Source organism: Manis pentadactyla, chromosome 8, assembly GCF_030020395.1.
Source record: "Manis pentadactyla isolate mManPen7 chromosome 8, mManPen7.hap1, whole genome shotgun sequence".
NCBI classification, from domain to species: Eukaryota; Metazoa; Chordata; class Mammalia; order Pholidota; family Manidae; genus Manis; species Manis pentadactyla.
Window position 1 is genome coordinate 60,756,383 of NC_080026.1, and position 21,037 is coordinate 60,777,419.

The 21,037-nt window shown below is 34.6% G+C and overlaps 1 protein-coding gene across 8 annotated transcripts in view; it reads right to left on the reverse strand.

The window, feature by feature from the left end:
- The window catches only part of LOC118929359 (zinc finger protein 33B), a 93,535-nt gene that overhangs the window by 30,099 nt on the left and 42,399 nt on the right, over positions 1 to 21,037 (reverse strand). For 7 of the 8 annotated variants that reach the window (XM_036919386.2, XM_057505790.1, XM_057505789.1 and 4 more), the window contains 2 exons: positions 11,092 to 11,236; positions 10,732 to 10,827 (listed from right to left, as the gene is read on the reverse strand). In XM_036919386.2, coding sequence (XP_036775281.2) covers positions 10,732 to 10,827; positions 11,092 to 11,125 — 130 coding nt within the window. In that variant the 5' untranslated portion in view covers positions 11,126 to 11,236. The remainder of the gene's footprint in view (positions 1 to 10,731; positions 10,828 to 11,091; positions 11,237 to 21,037) is intronic. The other variant, XM_057505791.1, reaches the window with a different exon arrangement.

A 21,037-nucleotide genomic window follows, 5' to 3' on the forward strand; every position in this document is an offset into this window, starting at 1 on the left:
AAAGGGCATATAAAAGTGTAGTCAAAGGGTCTGTTTTGTGTTTATACAGAGGATCAAAGCCTAATTGGGCTACCCCGAAAATGAACTAAGATACGATATGAAAAAGAACTTCCAACATCAGCACTCTCTGGAAGACTCATGCCAGAAGATGATCATCAAAAAACCCCAACAAAGATCCACGCACTGCTACAGCCGTAGATGCACTCATCCCACCAGTTCCTGGACTTGCCATGGGAATGAGAAAGGAGATATCTAAGCTGGCCTGTGCATACAGTAAAACAACAAATTTGACTGGATCTATACTGTTGGAACTCAACCAAGAATTTGGAGAAGTGCAAATTGTAGCGCTCCAAAGTCTTACAACTACAGACTATTTACTGTTAAAAGAACATATGGCATGTGAACAGTCCCCAGGAATGGGTTGTTTTAATTTGTCTGATTTCTCTCAGACTGTTCAAGTTCAGTTGGACAATATCCACCATATCATAGATAAGTTTTCACAAATGCCTAAGGTGCCTTAATGGTTTTCTTGGTTTCACTGGAGATGGCTGGTAATTACAGATATACTTTGGTTATATAACTATACTCCTATTATGTTAATGTGTGTGCGCAATTTAAGTAGTAGCTTAAAACCTATATATGCTGAAGTTACTCTACAAGAAGATATGTCAAAGAAATAATCAATCTTCCCATGTTTTCTTCCGCCTGCTACTTCTATAGCTTTTCTTCTTCCTTCCTAATTACAACCCTTAAATAGAATTCGTGCCTCATATCAAATTTACCGAGTATCATAAATCTTCCAAGTGGTAAAGATACCTCAAGACAAATGCTGGGCATAGAAGCCACAGGGCATAAATATGCAAAGAAGTAAAAAGCTAACCTTTTCAAACAATAAGGCTTCCCTCTCACTTACCAACTTCACATTTCCCTGTATGGCCCCGGAAGATGACTGGTTAGCCAGAGACGGGTAAGATTCCTCAAGGGAGGAACAACCTAAGACAGGCACAGTCGCAGGGGGGCCATCAGGTGAGAAATTGGGGATCAACAGAGGTGAGGCTTAGCACCTCACCCTCCCTGTTCTGAGAGAAATCTTCTGCATACGTGGATGTTTTATTGCCCTGGTCTAGCTTGGATTAACACATAGTCTACAGGCTCACACCTGATCATCTACATTTGCTCTCTTACAACACTAAACTATGTTTTCTACCTTTATCTTGTATCTACCTACCACTTCAGCATTTTATTAAAAATAATAATAAAGAGAGAAATGTGGTATCCACATATAAATCAAGTATAAAAACCAAATGAGTATTCATATTTGAACTGACTGTTTAGAGTTCATAATGCATGAGCAAAACCGAAAGTTTCTGTGATGACTGCCCTTGTACTGTTCACTATGTAACTTATTCATTATGTAAGAATTTGTTCTACATGTAAGAACTTGTTTGTTATGCCTCAGAAGATTGGAGACTGACGAAAACTAGGCTTGGGGTGGATTAATGATTGTGCATTGAGCATTGACTCCCCTATACAGAATTTTATTGTCGTTAACAACCACTTGATCAATAAATATGAGAGATGCCCTCACAAAAAAAAAAAAAAAAAAAAAGGACAGACTTCCAATGGTAAAATAAATAAGTAACCGGGATGTAATGTATAGCATAAGGAATATAGTCAAGATACTGTAACAGCTTGGTAGGGTGATAGCTGGAACCTAGAATTATGTATATAAATGTTCTACCACTGTGTTGTACACTTGAAACTAATGTAATGTAATACTGTGCGTCAACTACCCTTCAATAAAAAATAATTAATTAAAAAAAAAATTTAGTAACAAAGTTTAGCATCATTCCCTTTGACAGTCCAGGTAATTAAGCAGGTAATTATATATCAGATAAGTAAGCCAAATTAGCCAAATACTTCCCCAATAAGAAAAAATTTCCTCTGACATGTTCCAGGGGCCCTCTGGAAAATATCAGAGTTAACTAGAGATAAAAGCACCTTTTTGGATTTGATTTTGAGAAGTTGTCAGAAGAAAGTTTCTTTGGCACTTGCTTAACTAAGATTATAGGTTGCCATGAAGCAACACTTATCCATTTAACCAGAATGATAACAAAATACCTCAAAGGCAAATACAGAAGGTTACACAGTTAGTAAAGTTTAGCTTTTAGTCCTTTTAATATTAAGATCTCATTTTCTTAAATATTTAGACAACTCATTGAGACTTTAAGCACGAGAAACTGCTTTGATAAAACAATTAGAAAACCTTTTGTAGTTTTCAACATTAAGAGCAGACTAACAGTTTAAGAAAACTTTGTCCTTTTAACTGAAAACAAAATTCTAATTTGCTGTGCACCTTATATTGAGACTTATTTGCTTTAATTTCACATAGCATGACCTTATCAATTCTTCCACAAAGTTTCTACAATTTTTTTTTCATTTAGAGTTCTTCCTCTTTAAATAAACAGCTGTACTTTAGAACTAAGTTATTTTCTTTTATCAAAAGACACATTCTTTAGAATGCAGGAAGAAATGGTTTCCTTATTATTTTAAATAGCTTTAATTAGAACTTAAAATCATTAGGAACTTTAATTTTCAGTGAACATGAGAAGTAGGCTATTGTAAACTTACACTAGCATTCTTTAGATTGACAAATTTATGAACACATTTCATAATTTCTGGAACCATGTGCTTTACAGCACAATCTCTCACTAAGCACAAAATATGTCTACTTACTTAGCAAAACTTTAAGATTTTAGGTTACCACAAAGATTCTCAGGCTGTTTGTAGGTATACACACTGTAACACATAATTATTAAGATGTTTACTTGCTACACTTATTTAGTTTACACATTCCTAACAACCATCCTCACAAAACTTTTACCAGACATTAGACAAAGTCAAGCCTCTTTTTAAGCATTTTTTTCTTGAAAGATTTAACATATAACATCAACTTAAATGACTTAGGTAAACTTGGGCAGCTGATAACCATAATGACATGTCTGTTTCAGTTCAACTTAAATTAGCATTAATGCTTAATATCTTCTATCAAAATTTTCTGGAAGTTTTAGAATGCCCAATTTTTACAAGCGCTTGATTTTTAAATAAATTTTTATTAATACCATCTGGAGGTAGAAAAATATTGTTCATTTATACACTTAGACACACAGATTGAGATGTAATGACTACAGTTAGCAACACTTTTCATAAAAGAACATATACACAGACAAACTGATAAAAAGATCTGAGTTACTAATATTCAATTGCCTTCTTTCTTTTTAGCTTACTTGATTAAAAGTGTCTCAGTTTTCAAGAATACACTCTAAAGGCAAGCAGTTTACATAACTGGGTTAAGGTTTAGACGGCTCCAGATGAACAGGGCCGATGAAGGCTCTCTACTGATAGGGACTGTGTGTGTCTAGGGGGCTGGAAATGAAATGCAAGTACAATTCTAGCACCAGTTATTTAAAGCCAGGCTGTATTGCAGAAGATAAATTTCTTCCGCTTCAGGGAGTGTAGTTTAAAAACCTCCCAATTTCTGAGGATAATGATGAACCCATTAAGTAGAATGGATTTCCACCAAAATAATTTAGAAAACTAGTTCCATATTGTAGTAGTTCATGGGACTTTTGACTGTTTTCTTACCTTGCATTAAAATAAATTTAGCTGCATAACCTTATAATATTGTATACTTCTCTCAGGTGCCAAGCCTCTCCATTAGAGTTTATACTGAGGCCAGGCTTGTGTGCAGAAGACAAAGTGTAGGAAATTCGGCTCAGCCACTCCAACATTTCCGTCCGGAGGCAGGGGATCAAGGAGGGAGAAACCACCCAAGACTTAAGACTGGTAGCCAACACTAATCATCTTTTAAGTGGCTAACAGGTGCCCAGACACATTTTATGAGATAAAGAGTATAGCATTTAGTCAGGAATAAGAGCAAAGTGTGGATCTCCTACCTTGCGGTGGTGGTGGGCATCAGGTTCTGTAAAACTGGTGAAGTTAGAAGAGAATTAGGAATGCCCCCTGCCTCACTCAGAGGCCAGGGTGGCCGGAAGAAGCAGGCTGTAAGTCAGAGATAGAGTCACTCCTCATGGATACCTAGTTGGGCGGTTGGGGTCTGATTCCAGACACGCAGACCTTTGAGAAGCCGCTGAAGTGTAGCCTCAGCCTAGACTCTCGCAGTTGCCCACGGCTTTCCTCAGTCTCTCGCATCCGAGGAGATGCCTCTGAAAGGGAATCCTGGCCTCCACTCAGGTGACTTTCCTGGCTCCCAAGAGGAGACGCAGGGGAACCTGCAACCGGGCTAGTCCCGTTTAAGTGGCTGATGAGCGCCAGATGTTGTGTGCCATAGACGGCTTCCTTCGATAAAGGACAGTGAAAGAAAAGGCAGGCTTGAATGCCGATACTTACCTCCTTAGTTATCCCCGACGAGACCCCAAAAATGATGCCGGGATTCTTGTTTGCGGAGTTGAAGAATGAACTTAACAAACACCCGTGGTAGGAGAGCCAGGGAGAGGCTTTTATGTAGATGAAGTGAAGGGACAGAAAGAGCTCCTGGCTTATGCCAGGAGGGGACAAGAGAGCCCTGTACACATAATTTTGACAAATTCTTTGGCTATTTAACATTCCTTGAGGAAATACTTTCCATTGGAATCTTTCTGAAGGAGCTTGTAAACTTAGGGAGGGTACAGTAAAAGCAAACTTTTCCCTGCCAAAGCTAAAGGAATAGTGAAAAAACAATCTTTAAGATCAATGATAGCCATGTCCCAGTCTTTCAGAATCATAGCTGGAGAAGGGAGGCCTTGTTGTAAAGGTCCCACAGGTTTAAGGACTGCATTAATTTGTCCAAAGTCATGTAAGAGTCTCCTTTTTCCTGACTTCCTCTTTATAACAAATACAGGGGAATTCCACGGGCTTGTGGAAAATTCTAATCTATTCAACTGAAGCTGTTCTTGAACTAATGTGTGTAAAGCTGCCAGTTTTTCTTTATTGAGGGGCCACTGACACACCCAAACAGGTACAGGGATAATGTTTCCCTATTTGTGAGCCTTTTTGAAATCTCTTAATACATTGGTCCAGTCAGCTTGTCTGAGGGTTCCTTGTGGGGGCAACCAGTAACAATTTTTTAAAATATATTTATGAAGTTGCGCAAAATCTCTTTTAGAAATCTTCACTCCTGATGTTTTTAGGAGGGCATGGAGTAATTTTAAGTAATCCTCCGGATTATCTGCTTTAGTTTCATGTTGGCCCATTATAGTGTCCCTGACGTCTCTATCCTGTCCCTACATACGCTTGCCCGGGAGTCTTACCGGATCGACGACCTTGAGGAGCTCTCCCACTCTGAGGTCCCTGTTTGGGCGCCACCTGTTGGCTCCCCCCTGCCTCCGACCCACAGATAGGGGGGAACCCAATGGAATGCTGAAGATCTGAAAGGCCAGCCAGGGACTCAAGGCGTCACAGCACAAGAGTAATGCCGAAAAGGCACTCTTCCTGTTTATTGAGCAAATGAATTTAAACATCTAAAGAATTCTGAGTAGGGGGTTCAGCACATGATCAACACACAATCATTATCTGACCTTGAGTCCAGCCCTAGGGCGTGATGCTCCTCAAGGACACCGAAACCATGTGAGGGCGGTGATGAGTTTTAGGAACTGTTTTGGCACTAATCATTCTGTTTTTGATCACGCATCAAGAGTTGTAAGAAAAACAGTCAAGTCATATGTATTTGTACAGTTGATTTCTACATTACTTGATATATGTATTAATAATCCCATTAATCCCACATACTCCATTTCCTTCCTGATATTGATTTGTCTTATAATTTTTGTCAAGATCGCTACTTGATCAATTTCATTAATATTTTCCCAAAGAACCAGCATTGTGCTTCATTCACTTTGTTTTCCTATTTTCAGTCTCATTGATTCTTGCTCTTAATTTTTTAATAATTTTCTTCCCTCTACTTGCTGTGGATTTAGTTTGCTCTCTTCCAGTTTCTTGAAGTAGAAAGTTAATTATGGAGTTAAAACCTTTCATCTTATGTTAGCATTCAGTGCCATAAATTTCCCTATCAGCACTGCTTTAGTTGCTTCCCACATACATTGACAAGGTATCTCATTTTCATTCAGTTTTATATACTCCTAAATTTTCCTTTGAGCTTTCTTTGACACATATTTTACTTAGATGTGTTTTAATTTCCAAGCACTTGGGTATTTTTCTATTGCCTTTGTTATTGATTCATAGTTTGATATCATAATGGTCAGAGAACATATTCAGCACAATTTTAAAAAATTTTCTTTTGTTATTACAATTTTTTCAATTAAGGTATTATTGATATACATTCTTATGAAACTTTCACATGAAAAACAATTTGTTACTACATTCATCCATATTATTGAGTCCCCCCCCACCACACATGCCCCATTGCAGTCACTGTCCATCAGTGTAGTAAGATGCCAGAGTCACTACTTGCCTTCCCTGAGCACAATTTCGATTCTGTAAACTTACTGAGGTTTGTTTACATCCCAAGGTATGTTCTACATTTCTGAATGTTCCATGGGCACTTGAGAAGAATGTGTATCCTGCTGTTGGGCAGTGTTCTATAAACGTTGCTTCAATCCTGTTCGTTGATAGTGCTGTTCCATATCTGGGACTCCCGGGCAAGCGTATGTAGGGACAGGATAGAGAAGGCAGGTACACTATAATAGGCCAACATGAAACTAAAGCAGATAATCTGGAGGATTACTTAAAATTACTCTGTGCCCTCCTAAAAACATCAGGAGTGAAAATTTCTGAAAAAGATTTTGTGCAACTTCATAAATATATTTTTAAAAATTGTTACTGGTTGCCCTCACAAGGAACCCTCAGACAAGCTGATTGGACTAATGTATTAAGAGATTTCAAAAAGACTCACAAACAGGGAAACATTATCCCTGTTCCTGTTTGGGTGGATCAATGGCCCCTCAATAAAGAAAAACTGGCAGCTTTACACACATTAGTTCAAGAACAGCTTCAGTTGAGTAGATTAGAATTATTCCGTATCTGCTGATTTAATATGTAGTAGTCCTACCAAATGCTGAGAGTGAGGTGGTTAATTCCCCAGATGTAATTGAGGGTTTATTTCTCCTTTTAGTTAATCTGATCTGGTTTGTGTACTTTGAGGTTCTACTGTCTGGTGGGACCACATTTGTCTTTTTGTTGGAATGTTCCTATTTTGTCTAATAATTTTGTTTGCTCTGGAGACTACTTTATCTGATATTAATAGGGCCATCCTTGCTTTTGTCTTCATTAATGTTTGCATGATGTAACTTTTTCTATTCTCTATCAACTTAATTATGGTGTATTTGAAGTGGGTTTCCTTATAAATAACCTATTTTTTAATCATGTTTTTGGTTTGATCCACTTTGTCAGTTTGTATTTTAATTGGTGTACAAGCATACTGTATTTTATTGCACTTCACTTTATTGTGCTGTGCAGATATTACATTTTTTTCACAAAGTGAAGGCATGGCAGCCCTGTGTCTATCACATCTACTAGCATTTTTCCAGCATTTGCTCACTTCATATCTGTGTCATGTTTTGATTATCACAATATTTCAAACTTTTTTATTATTACTTTTACGGTGATCTGTGATCAGACATTACAACTCACTGATGATGGTTAGCACTTTTTAGCATTAAAGTATTTTTTAATTAAGGCATGTACATTTTTTTCAGACATAATTCTATTGCACACTTAACAGACTATAGTTTAGTGTATAACTTTTACATGCACTTGAAAACCAAAAAATTAATTTGACTTTATTGTGATAATTCATATTACTGCCATGGTCTGGAACCAAATCCATAATACCTCTGAGGTATATGCCTGTATTGAAATCATATACACCTAGTGTAAACATTGCTAGAATAGACTTAATTCTGCTACTTCATTTGTTTTGTTTAAGTTTCTCATTCATAGGTTCCAAATTTCTTATTTTCCTATTGGTTACTTGAATGTTTTTTAAAGATTCCATCCTGACTTATTAACAGTGTTTCTAATTGTATCACTTTCTACAGTTTTCTAGTGGTTGTTCCAGGTATTCTAGGGCGTTTCAACATAAATTGTACATATATAATATCATAGTCTTCTAAGTTCAACATTTTACCATTTAAAACTTTACCTCTACTTAAATCATTTATCCTCCCTACTTTTTAAATGAATTATTTCCTCTACACACAGAAAATATCAATATGTTATAAATTCTGCTCCAATCATCAAATATGATTTCGGAAACTCCATTATATTTACCCCTAATTTTTCTACTTCTGTTCTTTTCTGAAGTTCCAAGCTTTGTGTTATATTCTATTTAGAGAAGTTCCTCTCGCCTTTTATGGTAGGTTTACAAACAATATTTTCATTCATTTCATTTTCCTTTGTATAGTATCTTTAGTTCCCCTTCTTTCATGAATGTATTTTCATGATATAGAATTTTTACTTGACAGCTTATTTCTTTTAGTACTTGAAAAAAACGTACCATTTCCTTCTAGCCTTGTGGTTTCAGATCATTCCCAGTCCACCAACATTCCCAAAAGTAATGTATTGTTTCTCTCTAGCTACTTTCAAGATTTTTTTGTTTTTAGTTTTCATAAATGTAGTGCCTTGAGCATGAATGTCTGGATTTATCTCATATGGAGTTCACTCAGATTCTTGAATGAGTGGTTTTTATGTCTTTAGACAAAGTTTGGAAGTTTGCATTATTCCTTTAAATACTTATGGACTATCCTAGCCTCTCCCTCCATTACTCTGATGAAACAAATGCTAAGCTCTTTTGTTATTGCCCCACTTTCCAAATACAGAGAATCTAACCTCTTCTCATTACTCCATGCCTTCTAATTTTGTCTAAGCAACCATAATAGTATGGAAAACTCTAACAGTCCCCTAATGAGCTATTTAAGACCTATGTTCTCCCCAATATTTTCTCTATAAAGGTGAGAAAGATCTTAGACAAATATAAATCAGATGTTGCTCATTTGCCAAAATACGTTAATAAATTAAGAATAAAATTAAAACCTTAAAAGGAGTTATATTCTCATCTTTTGGACCACAGTTGCCTGACATCACTATCTACCCCTTCTCCTGTCAACTACTCCCCTTTGTCAATTGCAACTTTTTGTTATTTTTCAGTAACACCAAATGCATTCCTGCCCTGGGCTTATTGAAAGTTGACGTTACTCCTGTTGAGAACAGTCAGAATCATTATGGCACAATCACTTCATTCAAATTCTGTTCTAATGGTGGTCTCTTTAAGGTTTCTCCTGACTTCTCTTTTTAAACTAACACAATTTAACCGTTCTCCAATTTGATAGTCTTTACAACCAGAGCATTTAATACATAAAAACATGTTTATGTATTTAGTGTTTTTTGTTAATGTACATATGATTTATAACTGTATAAATTTAAGGTGTACATTATTTTGATACTTATATATTGTACTACTACAATGATTAACATGGTAGTGATAATTAGCACCTTTTTCTTGTTATGTATTTATTTCATATTAGTGGCTAGAATAATTTCTAGTCTTTTAGCAAGTTTGACTATAATACAATATTGTTGTCTATACTCACAACACTGTGATTTTGATGTATAGGGCTCATCTACTATTCAGTACTAAGTCTGTCCTCTGAGACAACATCTATTCTATTCCTCCACCCCCATCCTCTGGTGACCACTATGTTACTGTTTCCACAAGTTTGGCATTTTAGATTCCACATATAAGTGCTACTACACACTACGTGTCTTTCTCTGTTTGACTATCTCACTTAACATAATAAACTCAAGGTCCATTCATATTATCATGAATGGCAGGATATCCTCCTTTCTCATGCTAAATAATATTACATTATACATTGATACCACACACCTTCCTTATCCATTCATCTGTTGATGGGCACTTAAATTGTTTCCATATCTGGCTATTGCAAATAATGCAATGATAAACATGGAAGTGCATATTACTCTTCAATATCCTGTTTTCATATCCTTTGACTATGTACCCAGAAATGGAATTGCTAGACAATATGCTAGGAACCTCCATATTGCTTTACATCATGGCTGTACCAATTTACATTACCACCAACAATGCACAGGTTCCCTTTCTCCAGCATACTCGCCAGCACTGGTTATCTCGTCTTCTTGATGCTCGCCATTTAAAGTAGTGTAACATTCCATCTAATTGTGGTTTTGATTTACATTTCCCTGATGATTAGTGATGTTGAGCATCATTTTATGTAACTGTTCACCATTAGAATTACTTATATAAACTCATTACGACACACATTTTTTTTCACTATTATACTTTCAGCTTTCAGTACTCAAAAATTATTTGAGTCAAAAAATGAGCACACGAAAGAAAGCCTGATAATAGCAGGAATGCAGAGTAAATAGAGATAAGGTGGGCAACTTAAATTACTTTCAGAGATGTAGAGTAACCAAGAAAAACAGCAGTATAGATGAAGTGGGCAAAGACTGGGCTGCTGATAGATTTAAGAAAGGTAAACATTCAAAAAGCAAATCAAAAGGAACATTTTTTGTGAGTACAAATACAAAAACCAGTATTCTCGCTCACTTCCAAGGATTAGGACTTCTAAAGAGACACTCTTGAAAAAATATTTCAAAGTTGTCAACTTCTGAATTAACCACTGAGAAATAATAAATCCCTAATGCTCATCTGTGCATTATACATTAGCTCACTTGGATGGGTCTGGCTTTGGAATTCTTCCTCCAGTATCCATGGCTCCTCTCCTTGCTCCAGCCTGAAGATCACCTCTGGTTTGGTAACACAATAACCTGTCACAGTGAAATAATTTAGGACTTAAGACCAACTTCAGGGATTCTAAAAGAGGAGGACCTCTAGAGCTACTCAATGAAGGCATGACTGAACATTTTACTGGAGAGGTAAACACAAATCTCCTGGTGCCCCAAAGTGATAAATCAACACTGACTCTTAAATTCTCATTTTAAATATCATTAAACTCAAAAGAGTGTACCTATGCTTCATAATTAAAAGAATTTAAAAATGCTATTTAGAATTGCATAATAAACAGACCTTACCCACTGAGACGAGGTGGCTGTAGGTCTCCAGCATCACGTCCCTGTACAGGGATCTCTGAGTTGGATTCAGGTGCTGCCACTCCTCCTGGGTAAAGCCCACGGTCACATCCTTAAATGATACTGATCCCCAGAATTTCTGTCCAATCTGAAATGTCCATAATGAGATGACATGGAAAAAGCTGTATGGGAACTAATCCTCATCATGACTACTGTTTACTATGTTTTTCAGGAACATAGGACCAAGGCACAAGCAAAGGCAGATGGCCTCTAACACATTCAGAAAATGAGCAAAAGGGCAAAAAGCATAGGAGGAGTTGAGAATACAGCCTGGAGCTGTGATGAAAGAAAGGGTCATGGAGGTATTGAGGGAATGAACTACACACTAATTTTAGACTAAAAGTCTCCAAAATATATGATCAATTTCCACCTTGAACAGTATTTTTAAGAACTTACATTTACATTTGTAATTTATATAATTAAACCATCAATAAATTTATTACAAATTTTGATTCTATACTTAAAACTTGAAAATATAGAAAGATAGCATATTTTATTTCACTGTAATATATATTTTAGGTTCTAACCCTTCAATTCAGAAACAATGATTAGGATGTGGAGAAAATGAGAAGTGAAAGATTTTGGAACTCCTATATTTGAAATATCATTAGAACACATAGATATCCAATCAAACTGTTATATTGAACTTTAGGGATCACTGTTATAGAGAATGGGGACCCAAATGAGAAATTTGAGCATATTTTGGAATTATGTGACCAGATTTTTTATTTGTAGAAGCAGTTCTTTTGGAAAAGGGAAGGGGGCATTATTAATGTACCAATGTAACATTAGATAGGTTATATTGATAATTATCCTTATATATGCTCAATTGATAATTATACAATATATACTTGTCAAAATGTATTTCTTCTGTCTTTTTTCAAGATGGTCTTGTCTATTACAGACAAGCCCTTGTCTTAGCCTTTGCATTTTCATATATTTTAGAATTAGCTAGTCTAATATCCAAGAAAGTATCTGCTGTGATTTTGTTTGAAATTACTATGAATTTATATGCAGCATGGGAAGAACTGACATCTTTATATCGAGCAGCCTATCCAAGAATTTGTTATATCCTTCCATTTATCTGTATCTTCCTTATTTCCTTGCATTATATTTCATAATTTCCTTTGCAGAGATTTTCATATTTTTCATGCTATTAATTATACCTTTACAATTCTTTGATTGTCTGAAATGTGTTATTGTGAACTTGTATTCAGTTTCTAAAACCTCTATTTTGGATACTTTTATTTGGGTTTTCTGTGTTATTGTTTTGCCATATTACTCTAAGAACTTTGGGATTGAAGACAGCAGACATCCTCATCATGGTCTTAGTTTTAAGTTACACTTTCCATATTTGACCATAAGTGTGATATTTGCTGTAGGTATTTGCAAAAATCCTTTATCACACTGAGGAAATTCCTTTCTATTTCTAGTCTGCCAGTTTTTTCTAATCATGCTCTTCTCTGTACTAATATGATCATATCATCATCTCTTAGTTTTAAAAACTATATATTGTTATTTTTGTTTCCACCTTTCAGAAAATTCCTTTATGGTAGTGTGACACAGGAATAAGGATTTTCAAATGGAAAATGGAATGGATGAGAGTCCAAAAACAGACCCATGGTCATCTGCAGAATGACACGAGTAATAGGACAATCAATTCAATAAATGGTGCTGGCTTAATTACTGTAAGCATTTATTGCTACCCTAAATGAAAGTAGAAATCCATTTTGGGCAGCAAACTGATCTAAATTTACAAACTAAAATAAAAATTTTAGTAAATGTCATAGGAAATACTTTTACGACCTCAGGAAAAGCAAAGATTTCTCAAACAGGACACAATTTATATTAATCATACTGTATTAAGAACCTAACCTTATCAAAAGAAAAAGAATAAAAATGTAACACAGAGTGGGAAACAACATTCAGAATACACATATCTAACAAATAAATACTATCTCTAATATAAACAGTTATATAAATTAATGAGGGGAGAAAAGGCAAGCCATCTCAATAATAAAACTGACAGCAAACATTTCAATAGAAACCATGGAAATCAGAAGATAGTGGGCAAAAATTTGAATAGGCAGTTTTGCAAGTAAGAAAATCAAAAAGGAAAGTCATTTTAAAAAGCTAACAAAAATGTCACCAGAAAATTCTAAATCCACCAAAAATATTCTTCTAAGTACATTTTCCACGTAAAGGTTGAAAAATTTGTCAACAGTACACACACAGAAGCTCACATATTTGTTTACTAGATAAATGGTTTATTATGAAAAATACAACTTAGGATAGCCAGATTAGAGACATAGGGAAATTAATGGGGGGAGGAGTACAGAATGCCCATGCACCCTCAGGGCACACTAACCTCCCAGCACCTCCAAGTGTTCACCAGCTCAAAAGCTCTCTGAATCTCATAGTTCAGGATTTTTATGGAAGCTTCATTACATGGGCATGATTGATTAAATCACTGGCCATTAGTGATTAATTCAGTCTCCAGGCCCTGAACATTTTCCTAAAGACAATGTACAAATGGCCAATAGGTATATGAAAAGGTGTTCAACATCACTAACCATAAAGGATATGCAAGTCAAAACTATAATGAGATATGACCTCATACCTGTTAGAATGCTAATATGAAAAAAACAAGAGATAACAAGTGTTGTTGAAGATATAGAAGACAAAAGAGCCCTTGTGCATTCCCCTGGGGGAGGACATAAATTTTCTCAGCCACTATGAAAAACACCATGGCAGTTCCTCAGTAAATTACAAATAAAACTGCTATTAGATCCAGCAATCCCATTTCCAGGTATAAATCCAAAAGAAATGAAATCACTATCCCAAAGAAATACCTGTACCCCCATGTTCATTGCAGCATTATTTACAATAGCCAAGACATGGAAACAGCCTAAGTATCCATCAACAGAGTAAAGAAAATGCGGGGAGGAGAGGGGGTGTATATTTATATATGTATGGAATATTACTCAGCTATATGAAAATAAAGGAAATCCTGCCATTTGCAATGATGTGGGTGGACCTTGAAAGCATTATGCCAACTGGTTAAGTCATACAGAGAAATATAAATACTATATAACTTATACGTGGAATCTAAAAGAAAAGAAAGCCAATTTCACATTAACAAAGAATAAAATGCGTGTTGCCATGAGAGGGAGAGGGGGACATGGGTAATATAAGTCAAAGGGTATAAATTTTCGGTTATAAGACAAAGTTCTGAGGATCCAATGTACAGCATGTTGATTACAATTAATAATGCAGTATTGTATGCTGGAAAGTTGCCAAAAGTAAATCTTAAGCACTTCTCACCATCACCAAAAAAAAAAAAAGAGTTAGCTATGTGATGTGATGGAGGTGTCAGTTATCTTTGTCTTGGTAATCATTCCACAATGTATACATATATCATGGTATCACAATATACACTTTAAATATACATATTTTGTTGATTATTTGGAAGTAAAAAAATACATAACTACTATTAAACATACTAATCAAAAACTGATGTCAATTCATTTCTTTATGTTTGGAAACAGGATCAGATATAAGAAAATTAAGGAAGAAAACATGGAGAAAAATTCTGCTACGTATGAAATAAGTAATCTTACCTTATGATATTCTTGAGACTTTTTAAAATAAATTTGTCACTGTCACCTCTTTGTGATTTTGTAATTTTGTTGCAGGATAATACATGCACAAAACAATGCAAAGTGTACTTATGCGTACAAATGGCTAAATGAATTTCCAGTGAGCACACCCACATAACCAGCATCCAGATCAATCAACAAACATTACCTGAAACCCAGAAGCTCCCTCATGCCCTATTTAGTACCTACTCCCACCCTACTCTCACATGATAGCCACAATGTCCTATACAGAGATGTCTAAGATGGAAAACTCAGAAAAAAACAAATGGAGATATTGTCAAGAACATGAAATAATTGGAGCCTTTATAACTTGCCAGTGGGAGTATAAATATATGTACTTTGAAAAAATATTTGGGAATTTCTACTAAAGTTTTATGTAGCAATTCCTCTCCTAGTTATATACCCAACATAAATGAATGTTTTTGCCAAACAAAAGGCCTGAAGGAAATGTTGTTTTGTTTATAAAAGCCAAAACCTGAAGACAGTCCAAATGTCCATCAACAGAAGGGAGAACTATAGTATAATCCTAAAGTAGAGTACTATATAGCAAGAGAAAGAAAAACTGGTACATTGGGAAAAATGGATAAATCTCATGCAAACTATACTGAGTGAAAGCCAAGCATACAAGCAAAACTAATCAACAATAACAGAAGTCAGAATGATGATGAACTTGCAACACCAGGGACTCTTATGGGATACTGGGATACTGGGTGGTAATTACTTGGGTATATACATACATAAAAATCCATCAAGCTTGGTGCTTAAGTTATGTGCATTTTACATCAATGAACTGAGAAAAAATACAAGTGTGTTTTGGAATTACGCACTTGACTAAGTTCCTCAAATAGAACTAATATATTTTCATGGAACTAAACAAAAATTTCTGAAAAATCATAAAACCAAGGAGCTTGTTTGGGAGTGACATGTAAAAATAAAATCTGAAGTTCTTTTATAGCTTGGATGAAGAGGAGAAATGAACAATCAAAAGATTCTGAGGAGAAAACATTATTTAATATAAAAATACAGAGTCAATGAACAGTTAGTAATGTGCTGGTAATCAGCACTGGAAAGCAGCAATCCACCAAATTAGAAAAAAAGAAATTTGAACAGCAGTACAAAATGTAAAGAAACAGAAAGCATGACAAAGACTATAATATAAAGTAAAACATATAAAATATCAATGATGTTAAACCAAGATATACATAGTAAATTGTAAAAAAACACCTGAGCTATAAGATGGCTTATGAATGTGCTAAATTTCTTATTGACAGATATTACCTGATTTGAAAACAAAATCTGCCACAGGTTATTTGTGAGAAAAGATCAATTATGAACTTAAAATGATGGGCAAATATCAAATAAGTTGCAGAAAATAAAGGCAAAATAAAAGTAGGTCTGGCCATATTTCTATCAGATAAGGTAATATTAAGGGCCAAATGAATAAAACAAGCAAAGATGTTTCTCCAAAAAAAAAAGAGTTTTTTGGGTTTTTTTTTGGCACAAAATACCACAAAAGCCAAACAAGGAAAAAACTAAGTACAAGGACACTCTGATTAAGACACACTCATGTATCCACAAAAATATAGGAGGTAGGAAAACAAAAGAGAATATTATATGAAAACCTGGAATAGATGTTTTCTTTAGAAACTGTAAGGAGCTACCAAAATTGACTTAGAAAGAGACAGAAAATTGGTCTGAAGACCAATAACCAGAAATATGACTTAATAATCAATTGAGGATCTTGACAATATACCATGGAAAAGTCACCAGTGCCAGAAACATGACAAGCCATGTAAACACCCCATACCACAGAAAAATACTTGTTAACTATCATAAACTCAATACCAAACTATTCAAATATCAAAACCAATACCAATACTATTTTTCAAGAACAGTTCACTTTCTCATTTAATTCTGATAACAATATTCTAAAGAAACTTTGGCAAACCCAATTCACAATAGTCTATTAAAAGAGTAATTCAGCATGTTCAACCAGCACACTCCAGATTCCAAACAGCTTCCAGAAAAGCAGATTATTCTGTTCACAATATGTACTCCAAACACTTAAAACAGTCCATGACAGGTGTTCAAAAAAAAAAATGACCTAGTATATTTTTTCCAAAAATTCAAAGTTAGATACAGGAGCTACAGATACTGGAATTATCTGAAATGGATTTAGCAACTATGATGAAAATGATGAAGGGGAAAAGATGACAAAATGGAGGATTTCACAAAGAGAACTGAATACTATAAAGAAGACTGAAGATAAATGGAAAACAAAGCAGCCAAAAATAAAGGAAACATTAACTTCAAAGGAGAAAAATGCACCCCAAATTGCAGAACATACTTCTCAAATCTACACAGACCTTTTGTACCAAAGTTGACCACAGTTTGGGCAACAAAGCAGATTTCAACAAACTTCAAAGATTTGGCATCATACAGAGAATGTTCTTTTTTACAGTGTTTAAGATAGCAATTAGTAACAGAAAGGTTAAGTAGAAAATTTTCCAATGTTTACAAATTAAGAGCTACATTTCTAAACAGAGAAATTTTTTTAATGAATTATCAAATATACAACACATCAAAACCTATGAGATACAGCCAAAAAGTAAAAAAATTTTTTTAAACTAAATCTCGTAAGAAAGAAGAAATACTCAAGAATTCATGTTATGAATTCAACATCACCTTGATAATAAAACCTAACAAGAATATACACTCTAAAAAAACTTACAACTCAATCTCTCTCATAGACAGAGATGCAAAAATCCTAAGCAAAATATTAACAAACTAAAGCCAGTAATATATAGAAAGTATAACACGACTCAGATTAATTTTAGGGATATCTAGTTAGGTTCTACATTTGAAAATTAATGTAATTCACCAATTTAAAAAACAAAGGAAACAAAGCATATGATTTCAATAGATGTTAACAACCATTTACTAAAATTTAACAGGCACTCATGAAAAAAAAAAGACAAAACTTTTAATAACTAGGAATAGAATGGGACATCTTTGATGTGATAAAAATTTAAAAAGCAATCAAACAGCAAAAATCACATTGAAAAGAAATTTTTCCCCTTGAGAACACAATCAAGATGAGGAAGCCCACTCTTGCTTCTACTCAACATTATATATTGGAGGATCTAGCAACACAAAATACAGAAAAAAAGGATTAAGAATTGGAAGAGACACCATTCGCAACAACATGGATGGAGCTAGAGGGTATTATGCTCAGTGAAATAAGCCAGATGGAGAAAGAAAAGTCCAAATGATCTCACTCATATGTGGAGTATAAGAACAAAAGAAAACTGAAGGAACAAAACAGCAGCAGAAGCACAGAACCCAAGAAGGGACTAATAGTTACCAAAGGGAAAGGGACTGGGGAGGATGGGTGGGAAGGGAGGGATAAGGGCGGGAAGAAAAGAAAGGGGGCATTATGATTAGCAGGTATAGTGTTGGGGGGGCAAGGGGAGGGCTGTGCAACACAGAGAAGACAGGTAGTGATTCTACAGCATCTTACTATGTTGATGGACAGTGACTGTGAACGAGGATGTGGGGGGGACTTGGTGAAGGGGGTAGCCTGGTAAACATAATGTCCTTCATGTAATTATAGATTAATGATACCAAAATAAAAATAAAAAAAAAAGAAAGATAATGATCATCCCTCAGGGCTGTCATAACAGGCAGACGAGTGTAAGTCCCCCAGGATGCATCTGGCGCGCAGTAAGTGAATGAGGACTGAACGTCTTCGTGGTAGCTCTGGGTTTTCTGTTGACACCTGTGCAGCCACAGGGAAGAATGAGGCTGCTCCTCACATCCTGGTGTGAGACTCAATAGGGTCTGTTTTTTAAGTGAAAAAAAGCAGAATGTGGAACTGCATATGTGGTGTGTTAACCATCTGTGCAAAATAAAGGAGAAGACGGTATGTTTATCTGCTTGTGTCTGCATACCGTACCTGTGGAAGGGTGCAAAAGAAATGGTACTGTTGTTTGCCTCTGAGAAGACAGGGTGGAGTAAGGACTTTTACCTATAAATGGTTGGGTACTTTTTACATCCTGTGATGGTAACCATTAAAAAAATTTCATTAAAAAAAAAAATAGAATTGGAAGAGATAAATAGGAACATCATTCCCAGATTACATATTGATATATACAGAAAATTTAAATAATATAGAGATAAGTTATTTGTTGTAATAAATTAGTGCAGAAAATTGGTGGATACAAGGTCAATATCTAAAAAAACACCTTATCACAATAAACTAGGAGGTAAAATTTAAGTTATATTTATATTAATAAATAGAAATAATAGAAATAATTTAGCAATGGGTGTGCAAGGATTCTATACAAATTTTAAATAACTACAGATTTACATAAATGGAGGAAATATACCTGTTCATGGATTTAAAAATTCACTATCCAAAAATAAGCAATTTTTTCCAAATTTATTTATAGATTCAATTCTATTCCAAAGAAGCCCCAGCATATTATTTTGTGAATACTAGCAATATTTATATGGGAATGCAAAGGGCCAAGGGGAGCCAGGTTCTGGCTGAAGAAGAAAATATGTGGAAGGACATATATCACTAAACATATATATTAAATGCTGGCATAAAAAGAGACAAATAAATGAATGGAACAGAGTGGAGTCCAAGAAAGACCCAGACATAGATGCATACATTATTATGACATGTATCACACTGCAAAAGTGAGAATAGTCTTTTTCAAAAATGATTCTCGGTAACTCATATTGTAAAAAAGTAACCTGATGTCTACTTCCTACAAAAGTAAACATCAATTCCATTAAAATAGGCATAAATGTGAAAGCCAAAACAAAAAATATTTTTAAAATAACAAAGGAGATTATCTTCATGGCCTTGGAGTAGAAAAATTAATTTTAAGCAATTATTGGTTAAATAATACCAACACACTAACAATTTAACAAACTAATCTAGGGATTGGCAAACTTTTCCTTGTAAAGAGTCTGACAGTAGATTAGGCTTTAAGAGCCAGATGGTCTTGTCACTTCACCACTCAACTCCACCACTGAAGCCACAGATTCTATGTAAATGAAACAGCATGGTGGTATTAGGGATTGTGAGAGGGGCACAAGGAAATTTTAGGAGTGCTAGAATGTTTGTTTTGACCTATGTGTTAGTTATGTACACTGGATTTGTAAAAACTCATTCAGCTCCATACTTAAGACCTATGGACTTTTCTATATATCTACTATGCATATAGAAATAAAATACACTTAATTTATTGACCAAAGAAGGCATCAGAAAAGAAAATGAAACATGTAGAAAAAAAACAAAATTAAGCACTACATGTTGATAATTGGGCTTTGCAGGTACAGCGGCAAATAGAGGGAAATTATATCCTTAAATGCAAATACTAAATAAATAAAGTCACCTTCAACAAAATGTTAGAAAAAAAACAGTCTCTAACCAAAGACAGCTGAAGGAATAAAGGTAAAAGTAGAAATTAATGAAAATTATAGTGAGAAATCAATGAAACCAAAAACTGTTTCCTTAAGAGACTAATAAAATACCTATCTGTGATAAAAATAGTCCAAAAAAAATTTTTAAAGGCACAAATGAAAAACTATTAGGAATAAAAAGGAACAGATTAAACATTTTTAAGAACACTATAGACAAGTTTACAAAAAGAATGTCCATACAGAAAAACAGAATTATGCAGTTCATTAAAAGAACACTTTTGATCAATTGGGGCTTGTTTCAGAACACAAAGATTAGTGATTAAGTATTGTGGAAATGTAGTTCAACAGATCTAAAAAGAAAAATTATATCATCATCCCCATAAAAATGTTAAGAAGGCATTTGGAAAAATTAAACTCTCATTTTTAATAAAATAAGGCTCAGGAGATACTTTGTGACCATGACAAAATCCACCTCAGTCCAAAGCAGGCAGTATGCATGATGAAGAAACACGGCAGGCATTCCCATTCAGATCTGTCTGGTAGGTCCTTGGTCAGGAGTGTTATCCTTTTATCATGCTGCTTATTTTTTACAGATGGACAAATATAAAATTAGAGCCTTTCATCACATTAAAAAAAATTCTACATGGATTAAGAAATATATATTTTTAATTTAAGTGTTTCAATTTAAATTTTAAATTTAAAAAAAAATTTTAGGTAAAATATAGAAAAGTTTAATTGGGCCCCTGAGGTAAGAAAAACAAGAATCAAAAATACAAGACACAAAAGGGTTGTAT